This window comes from Pogoniulus pusillus, chromosome 36 (assembly GCF_015220805.1).
Source record: "Pogoniulus pusillus isolate bPogPus1 chromosome 36, bPogPus1.pri, whole genome shotgun sequence".
NCBI lineage: Eukaryota > Metazoa > Chordata > Aves > Piciformes > Lybiidae > Pogoniulus > Pogoniulus pusillus.
This window is the reverse complement of record NC_087299.1, coordinates 1,887,532-1,899,877: the sequence shown is the minus strand read 5'-3', so window position 1 is coordinate 1,899,877 and position 12,346 is coordinate 1,887,532. Positions and strand designations below refer to the sequence as shown.

The window sequence follows — 12,346 nt, the reverse complement described above, 5'->3', positions numbered from 1 at the left end:
GGAACACAAGCCTGGGGGGGTGCAGCAAGCCCTGAAACAGCTCTGGGGACAGCTCTGACTTCTACTGCTCAGCTCCTTGTGCTGCCCCCAGCTTACCTAGGGCACTGGGTGCTGGGCATGAGCCAGTCCCCAAAGCAACTCCTTTCGTGCCTATGCCATGAGCACAGGTGAGCCCCCAACAGCTCTGTGCCTCCAGGTCCTCTGCTGCAACAAAGCTGCTGCCAGTCCTGGGCTGTTCCTTCTCAGCATCTTCACTGCCTGCACTTTGCACTCTGCACACAGGCTCAGGGGGAGCCTATCTGCAGGAGGCCTCAGTCCTGAATTCACTGCAGCCAACTACCAGCACATCCCACCCGTTCCAGAAGCCCCTGATCAAACTTTGACACCAAAAGAGGAACAGGGCCAAGGTATTTTGGGTTAAGAACAGCAGCAGCAGAGCTGCTCCTTCATGTGAACAGGGTAAGAGCTTCACACAGGGTAAGAGCTCCCTGCTCCAGCCTGGAATGGGCTAAGGGAACAAGCACAAGGTCTGCTCAGGGCATCAGGAGCAATCTCCAACCCTCTCTGATAGGGATAAACTGTAACAACTTGGCAGGCTGCTCGAGTTAAGATACATAAAGAGATAAAACCAGCACCTCTGGGACCATTTGCTGCCTTTCCTTCAGATTGGGATGTGGAGAAAAGACTCTGGCAACTATTCCCCACCACTTCCAGAGCATTTGGGCCTCTGGACTGCAAAACAAGCAGTTTAAAAGGTCCTCTGCAGCCCTACTCTGACCTAGAAGCCACACTGAGCTCCAGGCATGGCTTGGGGAGGTTTCTCCAGCCCCTGCTAGCACAGAGCCCAGGGTGAGACCTGGCCTGAGTGAGAGCAGGCAAAGTTCCTCTCTCCAGCCCCTGCTAGCACAGAGCCCAGGGTGAGACATGGCCTGAGTGAGAGCAGGCAAAGTTCCTCTCTCCAGCCCCTGCTAGCACAGACCCCAGGGTGAGACCTGGCCTGAGTGAGAGCAGGCAAAGTTCCTCTCTCCAGCCCCTGCTAGCACAGACCCCAAAGTGAGACATGGCCTGAGTAAGAGCAGGCAAAGTTCCTCTCTCCAGCCCCTTCTAACACAGACCCCAGGGTGAGACCTGGCCTGAGTGAGAGCAGGCAAAGTTCCTCTCTCCAGCCCCTGCTAGCACAGACCCCAGGGTGAGACCTGGCCTGAGTGAGAGCAGGCAAAGTTCCTCTCTCCAGCCCCTGCTAGCACAGAGCCCAGAGTGAGACCTGGCCTGAGTGAGAGCAGGCAAAGTTCCTCTCTCCTGGTCTGGGGCCAAACAGCTTCAAACCCCAGCAGCTCCCAAGGCAAGCTGGGAGAGGCTCAGAGCCTGATGCTGGATTCTCCCCTCACCCCCGCAGCCCATCGCCGGCTGCCTCCGGGGGCGCCTGGTGCAGCTGCAGACGCCACTGACCTTCGCTGGAGGGGGCGATGGCACTGTCGTCCCACTCCAGGTTGGTGGAGGTGACCGAGTTGAAGGAGTTGAGGGAGAGGCTGTCGGAGCCGTGCACGGAGCTGGGCAGGCGGTCCTCGAAGTCCAGCAGGTACTGCGGCTTGTAGTAGTCTGGCATGTAGGGGGCCAGGTCCAGGTAGGGAGCGTCCTGCGGAGGACAGCCTGGGCTGAGGCAGGCTCTGAGCCACCACACAGCGCCAGGACTGTCCTCGGGTGTCCTCTGACCGACCGCAGAGCACAGCCAGCAGCTGCAGAGCACAGCCAGCAGCTGCAGAGCACAGCCAGCAGCTGCAGAGCACAGCCAGCAGCTGCAGAGCACAGCCAGCAGCTGCAGAGCACAGCCAGCAGCTGCAGAGCACAGCCAGCAGCTGCAGAGCACAGCCAGCAGCTGCAGAGCACAGCCAGCAGCTGCAGAGCACAGCCAGCAGCTCCACTCGGGCGCCCAGGGGCTCTGCGTCTATCAGGAGGGACCCCAGCTGCAAAGCTCAGCTCCTCTATCTCCACCACCTGCCCCACCGCTGCCTTCCCTGCACTCCCTCTGCTCCTCACCTGAGCCATGCACAGCAGTAACAGAGCAAGAGGAACACATCAGTGTCTCAGCACCCCCACAGGGAAAAACTTCTCCGTATCTCATCTGCATCTCCCCTCTCTCAGTTCAAAGCCCTCTGCCTACCACCACTTGTCCTTATAGAATCATAGAATCAGGCAGGTTTGAAGAGACCTCCAAGATCATCCAGTCCAACCTATCCCCCAGCCCTAGCCAGTCAACCAGACCATGGCACTGAGTGCCTCATCCAGTCTTTTCTTGAAGACCCCTAGGGACGGTGCCTCCACCACCTCCCTGGGCAGCCCATTCCAATGCCAATCACTCTCTCTGTGAAGAACTTCTTCCTAATATCCAGCCTAGACCTACCCTGGCACAACTTGAGACTGTGTCCCCTTGTTCTATTGCTGGTTGTGAAGATCACAGACTCCGAGAATGGCTCAGATTGGAAGGGAGCTCAGAGCTCATCTACTACAACCCCCTGCCATGGGCAGGGACACCTCTCAGCTGGACTCAGCTGCTCAAGGCCTCATCCAATCTGGCCTGGAACATCCCCAGGCAGGAGGCAGCCACAGCCTCCCTGGGCAGCCTCTGCCAGACTCTCATCACCCTCACACTGAGGAACTTCTTCCTCAGCTCCACTCTAACCCTGCTCTGCCTCAGCTCCAAACCATTGCCCTTGCCCTGCCTCCAGACCCCCTCAGCACAAGTCCCTCTGCAGCCTTCCTGCAGGATCCCTCCAGGCACTGGCAGCAGCTCTGAGGTGCCCCTGGAGCCTTCTCCTCTGCAGGCTGCACCCCCCCAGCTCCAGCCCTGCCATCGCCTCTGTGGCCTCCTCTGGCCTCACTCCACAGCTCTGTGTCCTTCTGCTGCTGGGGGCAGCAGCACTGGAGGCAGCACTGGAGCTGAGCTCTCACAAGAGTGTCCAGTCTGAGGAGCTGAGAGCCTCACTTGCCACAGCACTTGTGCAGCAGGAGCACATCCTGTGGCTGCATCTCCAAAGAACTCACCTTACAGCTGCTCCTAAAAGCAGCAGCTTCATGTTTTCAACTGAGGGACCATGAGCAGGGACCCCTTGGACCAAGCAGTGAGACCTCTGACACCCAGAGCCAAGGGCAGCAGATCAAACACTCACCAGGTCCAGGTCGAAGCGGATGAACTCCAGCCCAGACACCAGGGTCAGGAACAAGGTCAGATGATCATGACTGCAAACCAGGGCGTTCCTGCAGCGTGGGTGGGACAGGAGAGCTTCAGAGATGTGGGAAAGGGAAGGAACAGACTCCTCCCACTCAGTTTGCCTGGGGGTAGGTCCTCCAAGCTGCTGTACGAATGCCCCCAGAGCCGTGAGCCTGCTCTTTGCCTCCAAAGAGGACTACCTCTGAGCAGCTGAGCACCCACTCACTGCTGCCCCAGCATAAGCTACAGCCACATTTCCAGCTGGCCACTGGGGCTGGCTCCACTGGACCCAGCAGCTTCTTGGAAAACATGGGAGAAGATAAAGGCTACATCTGGGATGCTTCAACTACCCTGGAGTGGTTTGGGTTGGAAGGGACCTGCAAGATCATCCAGTTCCAACCCTCTTGCAGTGAGCAGGGGCACCTCTCAACTAGGCCAAGTTGCTCAAAGCCTCATCCAACCTGCCCAAGAGCACCTGCAGGGATGGAGCAGCCACAGACTCTCTGGGTAACCTCTTCCAGTGTCTCACCACCCTCACAGTGAAGAACTTCTTTCTAAGATCTCACCTAAACCTCCCCTTGTTCAGTCCAAAGCCTCACTCCTTGCCCTGCCACTGCATGCCCTTACAAGAGCAGCACCCAACACCCAAAGCAGCGAGGGCTGAGACACTCACTTGACATAGTACTTGTGCAGCAGGCTCAGGTTCTCCTGGAACAGCCTCAAGTAGCTCTCCAAGGAGTTTTCATTGAGGGCCAGGTACAGCCACGCCCGGCCTGAAAGAAAGCAGCAGAGAGGTTTGTCTGTGAGGAAACACCTGAGAGGTGCTGGATCAGTCCCCAGGGGTCAGGCCCTTCACTGGCATCATTTCAGAGGAGCAGCTGGGAAATTTGGGGGGGAAGAGATGTCAGCAGGAGGTGAAAGAGCAGATTCATGATTTGGAGCAGGAGTAAGAGCCTGTGTGGTTGGTGGCTGAGAAGCAGACACACAACTGTGTCTCTCCCTGGCATTTCCAGCAGGGGTCAAGAGGCAGGAGAGGTGGAGGGTGGGAGGGAGGATGGCTCTAAATCAGCTCAGGTGCAACTGGAGGTGCTGCCCAAAGCCTGCTGCAGAGAGAGGTGGTGCTGGGGTGCGCTCAGCTCCGCTCTCACCAGTCCTGGGTGGGTGCTGGAGGACAACCAGGCAGAGAGGAGCAATCTGGGCACTGCCCTGCGTCAGAGGTGCCCTCGGTGGTCTCAGGCATTTGCTAGTGGCAGCAGGGAAGAAGCAGCACTGAGCAAGTGACAGCTGCAGCCCAGATGTTCTGGGATGAGATGCTTCCCAGCCTCCCCCAGAGATGGCTTTGGTTCCAAGGCAGCACAAGCAGGGCAAGCCTCTGCCCACCACCTGTTTCTGGGGTACACCACAGCTCTTTCCAGACCTCCCTGGCCTAGGTGAGCTGGGCTCAGGGAGGAGCTGGGCTCAGGGAGGAGCTGGGCTCAGGGAGGAGCTGGGCTCAGGGAGGAGCTGCCTGCTGGCTCCCTCAGTCTGCCAGCAGCCCTTGAACAATGTGGCCCAGTAGAAGCTGCCAGATGCCCCCAGAGGCAGGTGTGGCCTGGGGGGCAGGCAGCAGCTGTTTCATAGAACCATAGAATCAGGCAGGTTGGCAGAGAGCTCCAGGCTCAGCCAGCCCAACCTAGCACCCAGCCCTGCCCAACCAACCAGACCATGGCACTCAGTGCCCCAGCCAGCCTTGGCTGCAACACCTCCAGCCACACAGACTCCACCACCTCCCTGGGCAGCCCATTCCAATGCCAATCACTCTCTCTGACAACAACTTCCTAACAACATCCAGCCTCAACCTGCCCTGCCACAGCTTCAGCCTGGGGCCCCTTCTTCTGGCCCTGGCTGCCTGGCAGCAGAGCCCAACCCCACCTGGCTACAGCCTCCCTGCAGGCAGCTGCAGGCAGCAATGAGCTCTGCCCTGAGCCTCCTCTGCTGCAGGCTGCACCCCCCCAGCTCCCCCAGCCTCTCCCCACAGGTACTCACTGCGGCCCAGGTTGGTGGCCACATGCTGCAGCACCTCCAGCTGCCTGACGGCTTCGCGGCGTGTGAAGTGAACCACCAGCACCCAGTAGCCTGAGGAGAGGTCCTGAAGGCTGCAAGAAACATGGACCCATGGAATGCTTCTGGTTGCAACAGACCTTTAAGATCACCCAGCCCAACCCTTACGCCAGCACTGCCAACTCAGCACCAAACCAGCACCAAACCAGCACCACATCTCCAGGGCTTTGAAACCCCTCCAGGGATGAGGACTCCACCACTGTCCTGGGCAGCCTGGGCCAGGCCCTGACAACCCTTTCCAAGAGACATTGTTCCTCATGTCCAACCCAAACCTCCCCTGGGGCAACTTGAGGCCATTTCCTCTTGTCCTATCACTTGTTCCTTGGCAGAAGAGACCAACCCCACCTGGCCCCAACATCCTTTCAGGGAGCTGCAGAGAGCCAGAAGGTCTCCCCCTTCAGCCTCCTGTTCTCCAGGCTCAACAACCCCAGCTGCTGCTTCTGCTGCTCCTCCCCAGCCCTGCTCTCCAGATCCTTCACCAACTTTGTTGCCTTTCTCTGTGCCTGCTCCAGCCTCTCAATGGCCTTTCTTGCAGTGAGGGACTCAAAACTGAACCCAGGGCTCAAGGTGTAGCCTCACCAGTGCCCAGTACAGAGGGATAATCCCTGCCCTGCTCCTGCTGGCCACACTTGCTGATCCAGGACAGGCTGTTGGTGGCCTTCTTGGCCACAGGCTGGTTCATCTTCAACCAATATCCCTAGGTCCTTTTCCATCAAGCAGTTTCCTGTCTGGAACCTTCATAGGGTTGTTGTGAGCCAAGTGCAGGACCCAGCCCTTGGCCCTGTTGAACCCATGTGTCTCAGCCCAGCCAGCCAGCCTGGTCAGATCCCTCTCTAGAGCCTCTCACCTTCCAGCAGATCAACATCCCACCCAGCTTGGTGTCATCTGCAAACTGACTGAGGGTGCCTGGATCCCCTTGCCCAGAGCACTGATGAAGACAAAGAGACCTGGCTGCAGCACTGAGCCCTGGGGACACCACTTGTGAGGAGGACACCACTTGGAGAAGGCAGGCCAGAGGGAGGTTAAGCAAGGGCTTTGTTATCTCCAGACCAGCTCCTGCCTGGATGGCTTCCCCACACTGAGGCTCCAGGCCAGGCAAAGCACAGGGAAGCCTCCCAGCAGCAGGCTCCTCACTCACCCATAGAGCAGAGCATGGTCCAGATGCTCACAGAGGCGCTGCAGGACCTTGTCGTGGTTCCTGATGGCTGGGGTCTCATCTTCACAGGCAGCAAAGTAGCTCTGCAGCTGCAAAAAGAGGAGATGGGATGGCTGCAACACCCTTCTGCAGCCCACTGGAGAGATGGCAACACTCACAGCCAGCACCAGGAGCTCTTTTTAACCTCTGAGCTTGCCAAACCAGGACGCAGGTTACACACAGGGTGAGCAACTGGTTATAAGGTGACCCCAAAGGTAACCTCAAGCCAAGGACTAGTCCAGGTTTTCATCCACAGCTTGTCCCCAGAGACATGCCAGGAGTGTGGCCAGAGCTGCACAACCAGCTGGGCTGCACAGCCTCCTCTGCAGCTGGGGTTTGGTGGTTCCTCTGCAGTGGTGCAGCTATCACAAAGCTCTTCAGAACAGAAATAAAGCAGAGCTCTGGGCTCTGTCTCCAGCTCTGCCATGGATGAGTTCCCTTCTTGGTCTCAGGAGTGTGGTCATAGGAAATTCTGTTTGAGGAGAGATGTTGCTGCCAGGTATGGAAGTTTCTCCAAGCCCAGGAGCCTCATTCTGGTAGCTGTACTGAGCCTGGGAGAAATCCCAGCGTGGTTACAGCATCCTGGGAAGAGGCAGCAGTGATTCTGCCCCTCTGCTCTGCTGAGACCCTGCCTGGAGCATGTCCCCAGGTCTGGGACCCTCCAGCTGCTGGAGCAGATCCAGAGGAGGCCACAAAGATGATCAGAGGCTGGAGAACCTCCACTGTGGGGACAGGCTGGGAGAGTTGGGGCTGCTTAGCCTGGAGAGGAAAAGGCTCCAGAGAGACCTCAGAGCAGCCTTGCAGTGCCTGAAGGGGCTGCAGGAGAGCTGGGGAGGGACTTTGGACAAGGGCTGGAAGTGCCAGGATGAGGGACAATGGCTGTGAGCTGGGAGAGGGGAGACTGAGAGTAGAGATGAGGAAGAAATTCTTTAGTGTGAGGGTGGGCAGAGACTGGCACAGGTTGCCCAGAGAGGCTGTGGATGTTCCCTCCCCACAGACGTTCAAGGCCAGGCTGGATGAGGCCTTGAGCAGCCTGTGCTGGTGGCAATGTCCCTGCCCATGGCAGAGGGTTGGAACTGTCTGATCTTTGAGGTCCCTTCCAACCCAGCCCACTCAATGATCCTTGCTAGCAGTGGCTCAAGTGACCATCCCGATGCTGGGCATTGATGCCAGGCAGCTGAGAGCTGCCCCAGCCTCTCCAGCACAGGCTGGCACAGAGCAGCAGGGAGTGGGAGGGCAGAGGGCAGCACAGACACAGACTGAGGCAGGTGTGTGAGGGACAAAGGCAGCTCAAACTTTTTAGGCTGTCAGGGAGTGCCAGGACTGGGGGGATGGAGCAGAGCTGGAGGTGAGGAGGAAGTTGCTGAGCAGGAGAGTGGTGAGAGGCTGGAATGGGTTGCCCAGGGAGGGGGTTGAGGCCCCATGGCTGGAGGTGTTTGAGGCCAGGCTGGCTGAGGCTGTGTGCAGCCTGCTCTAGGGTAGGGTGTCCCTGGGCATGGCAGGGGTTGGAACTGGCTGCTCCTTGTGGTCCCTTTCAGCCCTGACTGCTTCTACTATTCTAAAGTGCCCCTGACCTGTTAGCCTGCACTGGGGTGAGGCTGCACCTGCAGGCTGCATCACTCAGCCTAGCTGCTGCCCTCTCCAACGCCAGCCAGCCCTGACTCACCCCTGCTTAACTCATCTGCAGCTGCAAAGTTAGCTCTGGAGTCAGCACTCTACTGGCAGCAGCCCTCAGAGCCTCAGCAGAGCTTCTCTGCCAAGCCTCCCAGAAATCCCCTTTCAGCTGAATCCCTGCTCCCTTCCCAGCTGCCCCACTGGCCTGCTCCTGCCCCTAGGGCTTAGGCATCTATTTAGGTCCCTGTCTCACACATCCCTGGCACTCAGGCAGGCAGATTACTCACCCAGGTTGTAATCCCAGCTGAAATGCCACCTCTGTCTGCTCAGGCTGGTGACAGCCAGCACGGTTCAGCTGAGCCACAACAACACAGCAATCGTAAGCCTGCTGCTCTGGTGACCCACTCAGGCCCTGCCAAAGCTCCCCAGTGAGACAGGGCACTGAACAAAAGCAATCATTGGATGGCATCGTGCTGCTGGGCTCTGAACTCTCCCCAGAAGCTGGATTCTCCTCCTGAATTACGACTGGGGTCAGAGAAACTCCTTTAGAAGATCAGAGGCTGAAGAGCCTCCCCCCTGGGGACAGGCTGGGAGAGTTGAGGCTGCTCAGCCTGGAGAAGGCTGCAGGGAGACCTCAGAGCAGCCTTGCAGTGCCTGAAGGGGCTGCAGGAGAGCTGGGGAGGGACTTTAGACAAGGGCTGGGAGTGCCAGGAGGAGGGACAATGGCTGTGAGCTGGGAGAGGGAGAGTGGAGAGGAGGAAGACATTGTTGGCAGTGAGAGACTGGCACAGGCTGCCCAGGGAGGCTGTGGAGATCCCCTGCCTGGAGATGTTCAAGCCAGGCTGGGTGAGGCCTTGAGCAGCCTGGGCTGGTGGGAAGGGTCCTGATTCATGTCAGAGGGGTTGGAACTAGATGATCTTGAAGGTCCCTTCCAACCCAAACCTATTCCAGGATCTGATTCATTGATGCAGCAGTTACCAGGAGGCAGCCCCTGGGCAGCTCTTCCCATCCACCCTCTTAAAGTATGAATGTATTTAGCTCCAGCACCCTCCTGGCTTGAAGACTTTGACCCTCTCTGCAGCTCTTAGGCCAGAGTGGAGAGCCAGGAGTGTTCCTGCCCACAGCATTCCCAGCCCTGGCATGGGAACAGCTGCTGAGCTGGGATAGCCAGAGCCAGATCCCCTGCTCCAACGGCACAGCCCAGTTCAGCCTGTCCCTGCTCCATCTACTGCAGGAGCTAAATCCCCTGGGCAAGGAAACACCAGGAGGGTTCTGTCTGCAGCCACCCAGGGGTGCTCTGCTGGTGCACACAGACTTCTGCACAACACCCAGGGGAGACCTGAACCATTTCAGCTCAGCAGCTCTTACTCTTCTGTGATATGGGCAGAGCAATGGAGGGCAGCCTCACCAAGCCTGCAGATGGCACCAGGCTGTGTGGCACAGGTGACTTGCTAGAGGGCAGGGATCTATCCAGAGGGACCTGCACAGGCTGAAGAGCTGTGCCCAGGCCAACCTCATGGCATTCAACAAGGCCAAGTGTAAGGTCCTGCACCTGAGTGGGTGCAGTCCCAAGCACAGCTCTAAGCTGGGTGGGGAAAGGCTGAGAGCAGCCCTGAGGAACAGGCCCTGGGGGTCTGGGGTGAGGAAAAGCTCAACCTGAGCCTGCAGTGTGAGTGCAGCCCAGACACAACCCTGTGCTGGGCTGCAGCCAGAGCAGTGTGGGCACAGGGCAAGGGAGGGGATTCTGCCCCTTGGCTTTGCTCTCCTCACACCCCACCTGCAGTCCTGGGGGCAGTTCTGCAGCCCCCAGCACAAGCAGGACATGGAAGGGTTGGAGCCAGCCCAGAGGAGGCCACCAAGATGCTGAGAGGGCTGCAGCAGCTCTGCTCTGAGCACAGGCTGAGGGAGTTGGGGCTGTGCAGGCTGGAGAGGAGAAGGCTTGGAGGAGAGCTTGGAGTGGCCTTGCAGGATCTGCAGGGGGCTGCAGGAGGGCTGGGGAGGGACTATTGAGAAGGTCTGGGAATGGCAGGAGGAGGAGGAATGGGTTTGAAGTGGCAGAGGGGAGATGGAAACTGGATGTGAGGAAGCTGTTTGCAGGGAGGGTGGTGAGAGACTGGCACAGGTTGAGGGTGGTGAGACCCTGGCACAGGTTTCCCAGGGAGGTTGTGGAGCACAGAAGCACCCAATGTGATCAAAGATCACATTGGGTGCTTCTGTGCTCCACAACCTCCCTGGAGGTGTTCAGGACCAGGCTGGATAAGGCCTTGAGTGACCTGTTCTAGTGGGAGGTGTCTCTGCCTATGGCAGGGAGTTGGAACTGGCTGAGCTTTGAGCTCCCTTCCAACCTAAATCATACTCCGATTTTTGGGGAGGAAGCTGTCCCAGAACATTTTCACTACTAATAAAGCAGCCCAGACCCAATCAGGGAGAAGAATTCCCTAAAATCCTACTAGTCAAGGACCATTCCAGGAGCTACCTGCAGCCAGCATTTCAAACTCACTCCTGCAGCAAGGACACGAAGAGGAAGAACAAAAGGCAGGAACTGGAGCAGCATCCCTCTGGATAGAGGGAGCCAAGTGGACCTGCAGGCTCTGAGAGCCCTCAGAGGAGGATTCACTGTCCTGGGTGGACCTGCAGGCTCTGAGAGCCCTCAGAGGAGGATTCACTGTCCTGGGTGGACCTGCAGGCTCTGAGAGCCCTCAGAGGAGGATTCACTGTCCTGGGTGGACCTGCAGGCTCTGAGAGCCCTCAGAGGAGGATTCACTGTCCTGGGTGGATCTGTAGGCTCTGAGAGCCCTCAGAGGAGGATTCACTGTCCTGGGTGGATCTGTAGGCTCTGAGAGCCCTAAGAGGAGGATTCACTGTCCTGGGTGGATCTGTAGGCTCTGAGCTGCCCTGAGGCAAGGCAGGGAGCCAGGGGAAGCCAGCAGTAGCCAGGCCAGCACTCAGCTCACCACCCAGAGCAGGCAGCACTCAGCTCACCACCCAGAGCAGGCAGCACTCAGCTCACCACCCAGAGCAGGCAGCACTCAGCTCACCACCCAGAGCAGGCAGCACTCAGCTCACCACCCAGAGCAGGCAGCACTCAGCTCACCACCCAGAGCAGGCAGCACTCAGCTCACCACCCACAGCAGGCAGCACTCAGCTCACCACCCACAGCAGGCAGCACTCAGCTCACCACCCACAGCAGGCAGCACTCAGCTCACCACCCACAGCAGGCAGCACTCAGCTCACCACCCACAGCAGGCAGCACTCAGCTCTGTGGTCACAGCTCCGGGAGGCGATGCTGGAGGGAACTTGGGGCCTGTCTGTGCCACCCACCCGAGCAGTTCCCCAGGACAGAGCCACTCTGAGCCTGGGCAGCCAAAGAGATGAGCTCACAGAAGTGTTTCCTCTTTTTTTGCCTTCCCTTCCCTCTCCAGAAATAGCTCCCACCTCTGTCCCAGTCCTGCCTGCAGCCAGCTCACAGCTCCTAACCCTCTCTGCTGCCACACAGGGACCTGCTCCCCCCTTCAGAGTGCCTGAGTCACCTCAGCATCTCCAAACACTCAGGGAATGCCTAAAGAACAGATCTGTTCTCCCTAGAAACCCCAAATCTTCCCCCCATTAGGTTTGAGGAGCTCCTTCTGTGTTACCTTTAGGCTTGGGGTCACTGCCAGCTGCCCTGCACCGAGCACACAGCACGAACCAGCTGCCCCCACGCACTGCAGCTCACTGGAAAAGCCAAGCCCAAAGCAATGCCCAGAGCAAACCTACCCCAAAAGGCTGCAGTGTGGGACATGAGGAGGCAGAGGAGAAGCTGTGTGACAGCCTTTGGGCATGGGGTGACAGCAGCCCTGTGCACATGGGGCCCTCTGAGCAGGAAATGTGCACTCAGCAGTTCTGGGGCTGCATTTGGGTGCTCTGAGTCACAGCACCCTCAGAGCTCATGGGGAAGTGCACCAAGGGCTGGCTCCTGCCCCCAGGGACAAAGAGCCAGGGATTCATGGAATATTTTGGGTTGGAAGGGACCTTGAAGATCATCCAGCTCCAATCCTCCTGCCATGGGCAAGGACACCTCCCACCGGCACAGGCTGCTCAGGGTCTCATCCAGCCTGGCCTTCATCACCCCCAGGCAGGGGGCAGCCACAGCCTCCTCCCTGGGCAGCCTGTGCCAGTCTCTCCCCACCCTCACTCTCAGGAATTTCTTCTCATCTCCAGTCTCAGTCTCCCCTCTCCCAGCTCAAAGC

General features: G+C 58.5%; 1 protein-coding gene across 2 annotated transcripts in view; it reads right to left on the bottom strand.

Annotated features, from left to right (window-relative positions):
* The window catches only part of PLEKHM2 (pleckstrin homology and RUN domain containing M2), a 40,641-nt gene that overhangs the window by 15,654 nt on the left and 12,641 nt on the right, over positions 1-12,346 (bottom strand). For both annotated transcript variants that reach the window (XM_064171700.1, XM_064171701.1), the window contains exons 2-6: positions 6,447-6,553; positions 5,234-5,343; positions 3,882-3,981; positions 3,168-3,255; positions 1,450-1,636 (exon numbers count right to left, since the gene is read on the bottom strand). In XM_064171700.1, coding sequence (XP_064027770.1) covers positions 1,450-1,636; positions 3,168-3,255; positions 3,882-3,981; positions 5,234-5,343; positions 6,447-6,553 — 592 coding nt within the window. The remainder of the gene's footprint in view (positions 1-1,449; positions 1,637-3,167; positions 3,256-3,881; positions 3,982-5,233; positions 5,344-6,446; positions 6,554-12,346) is intronic.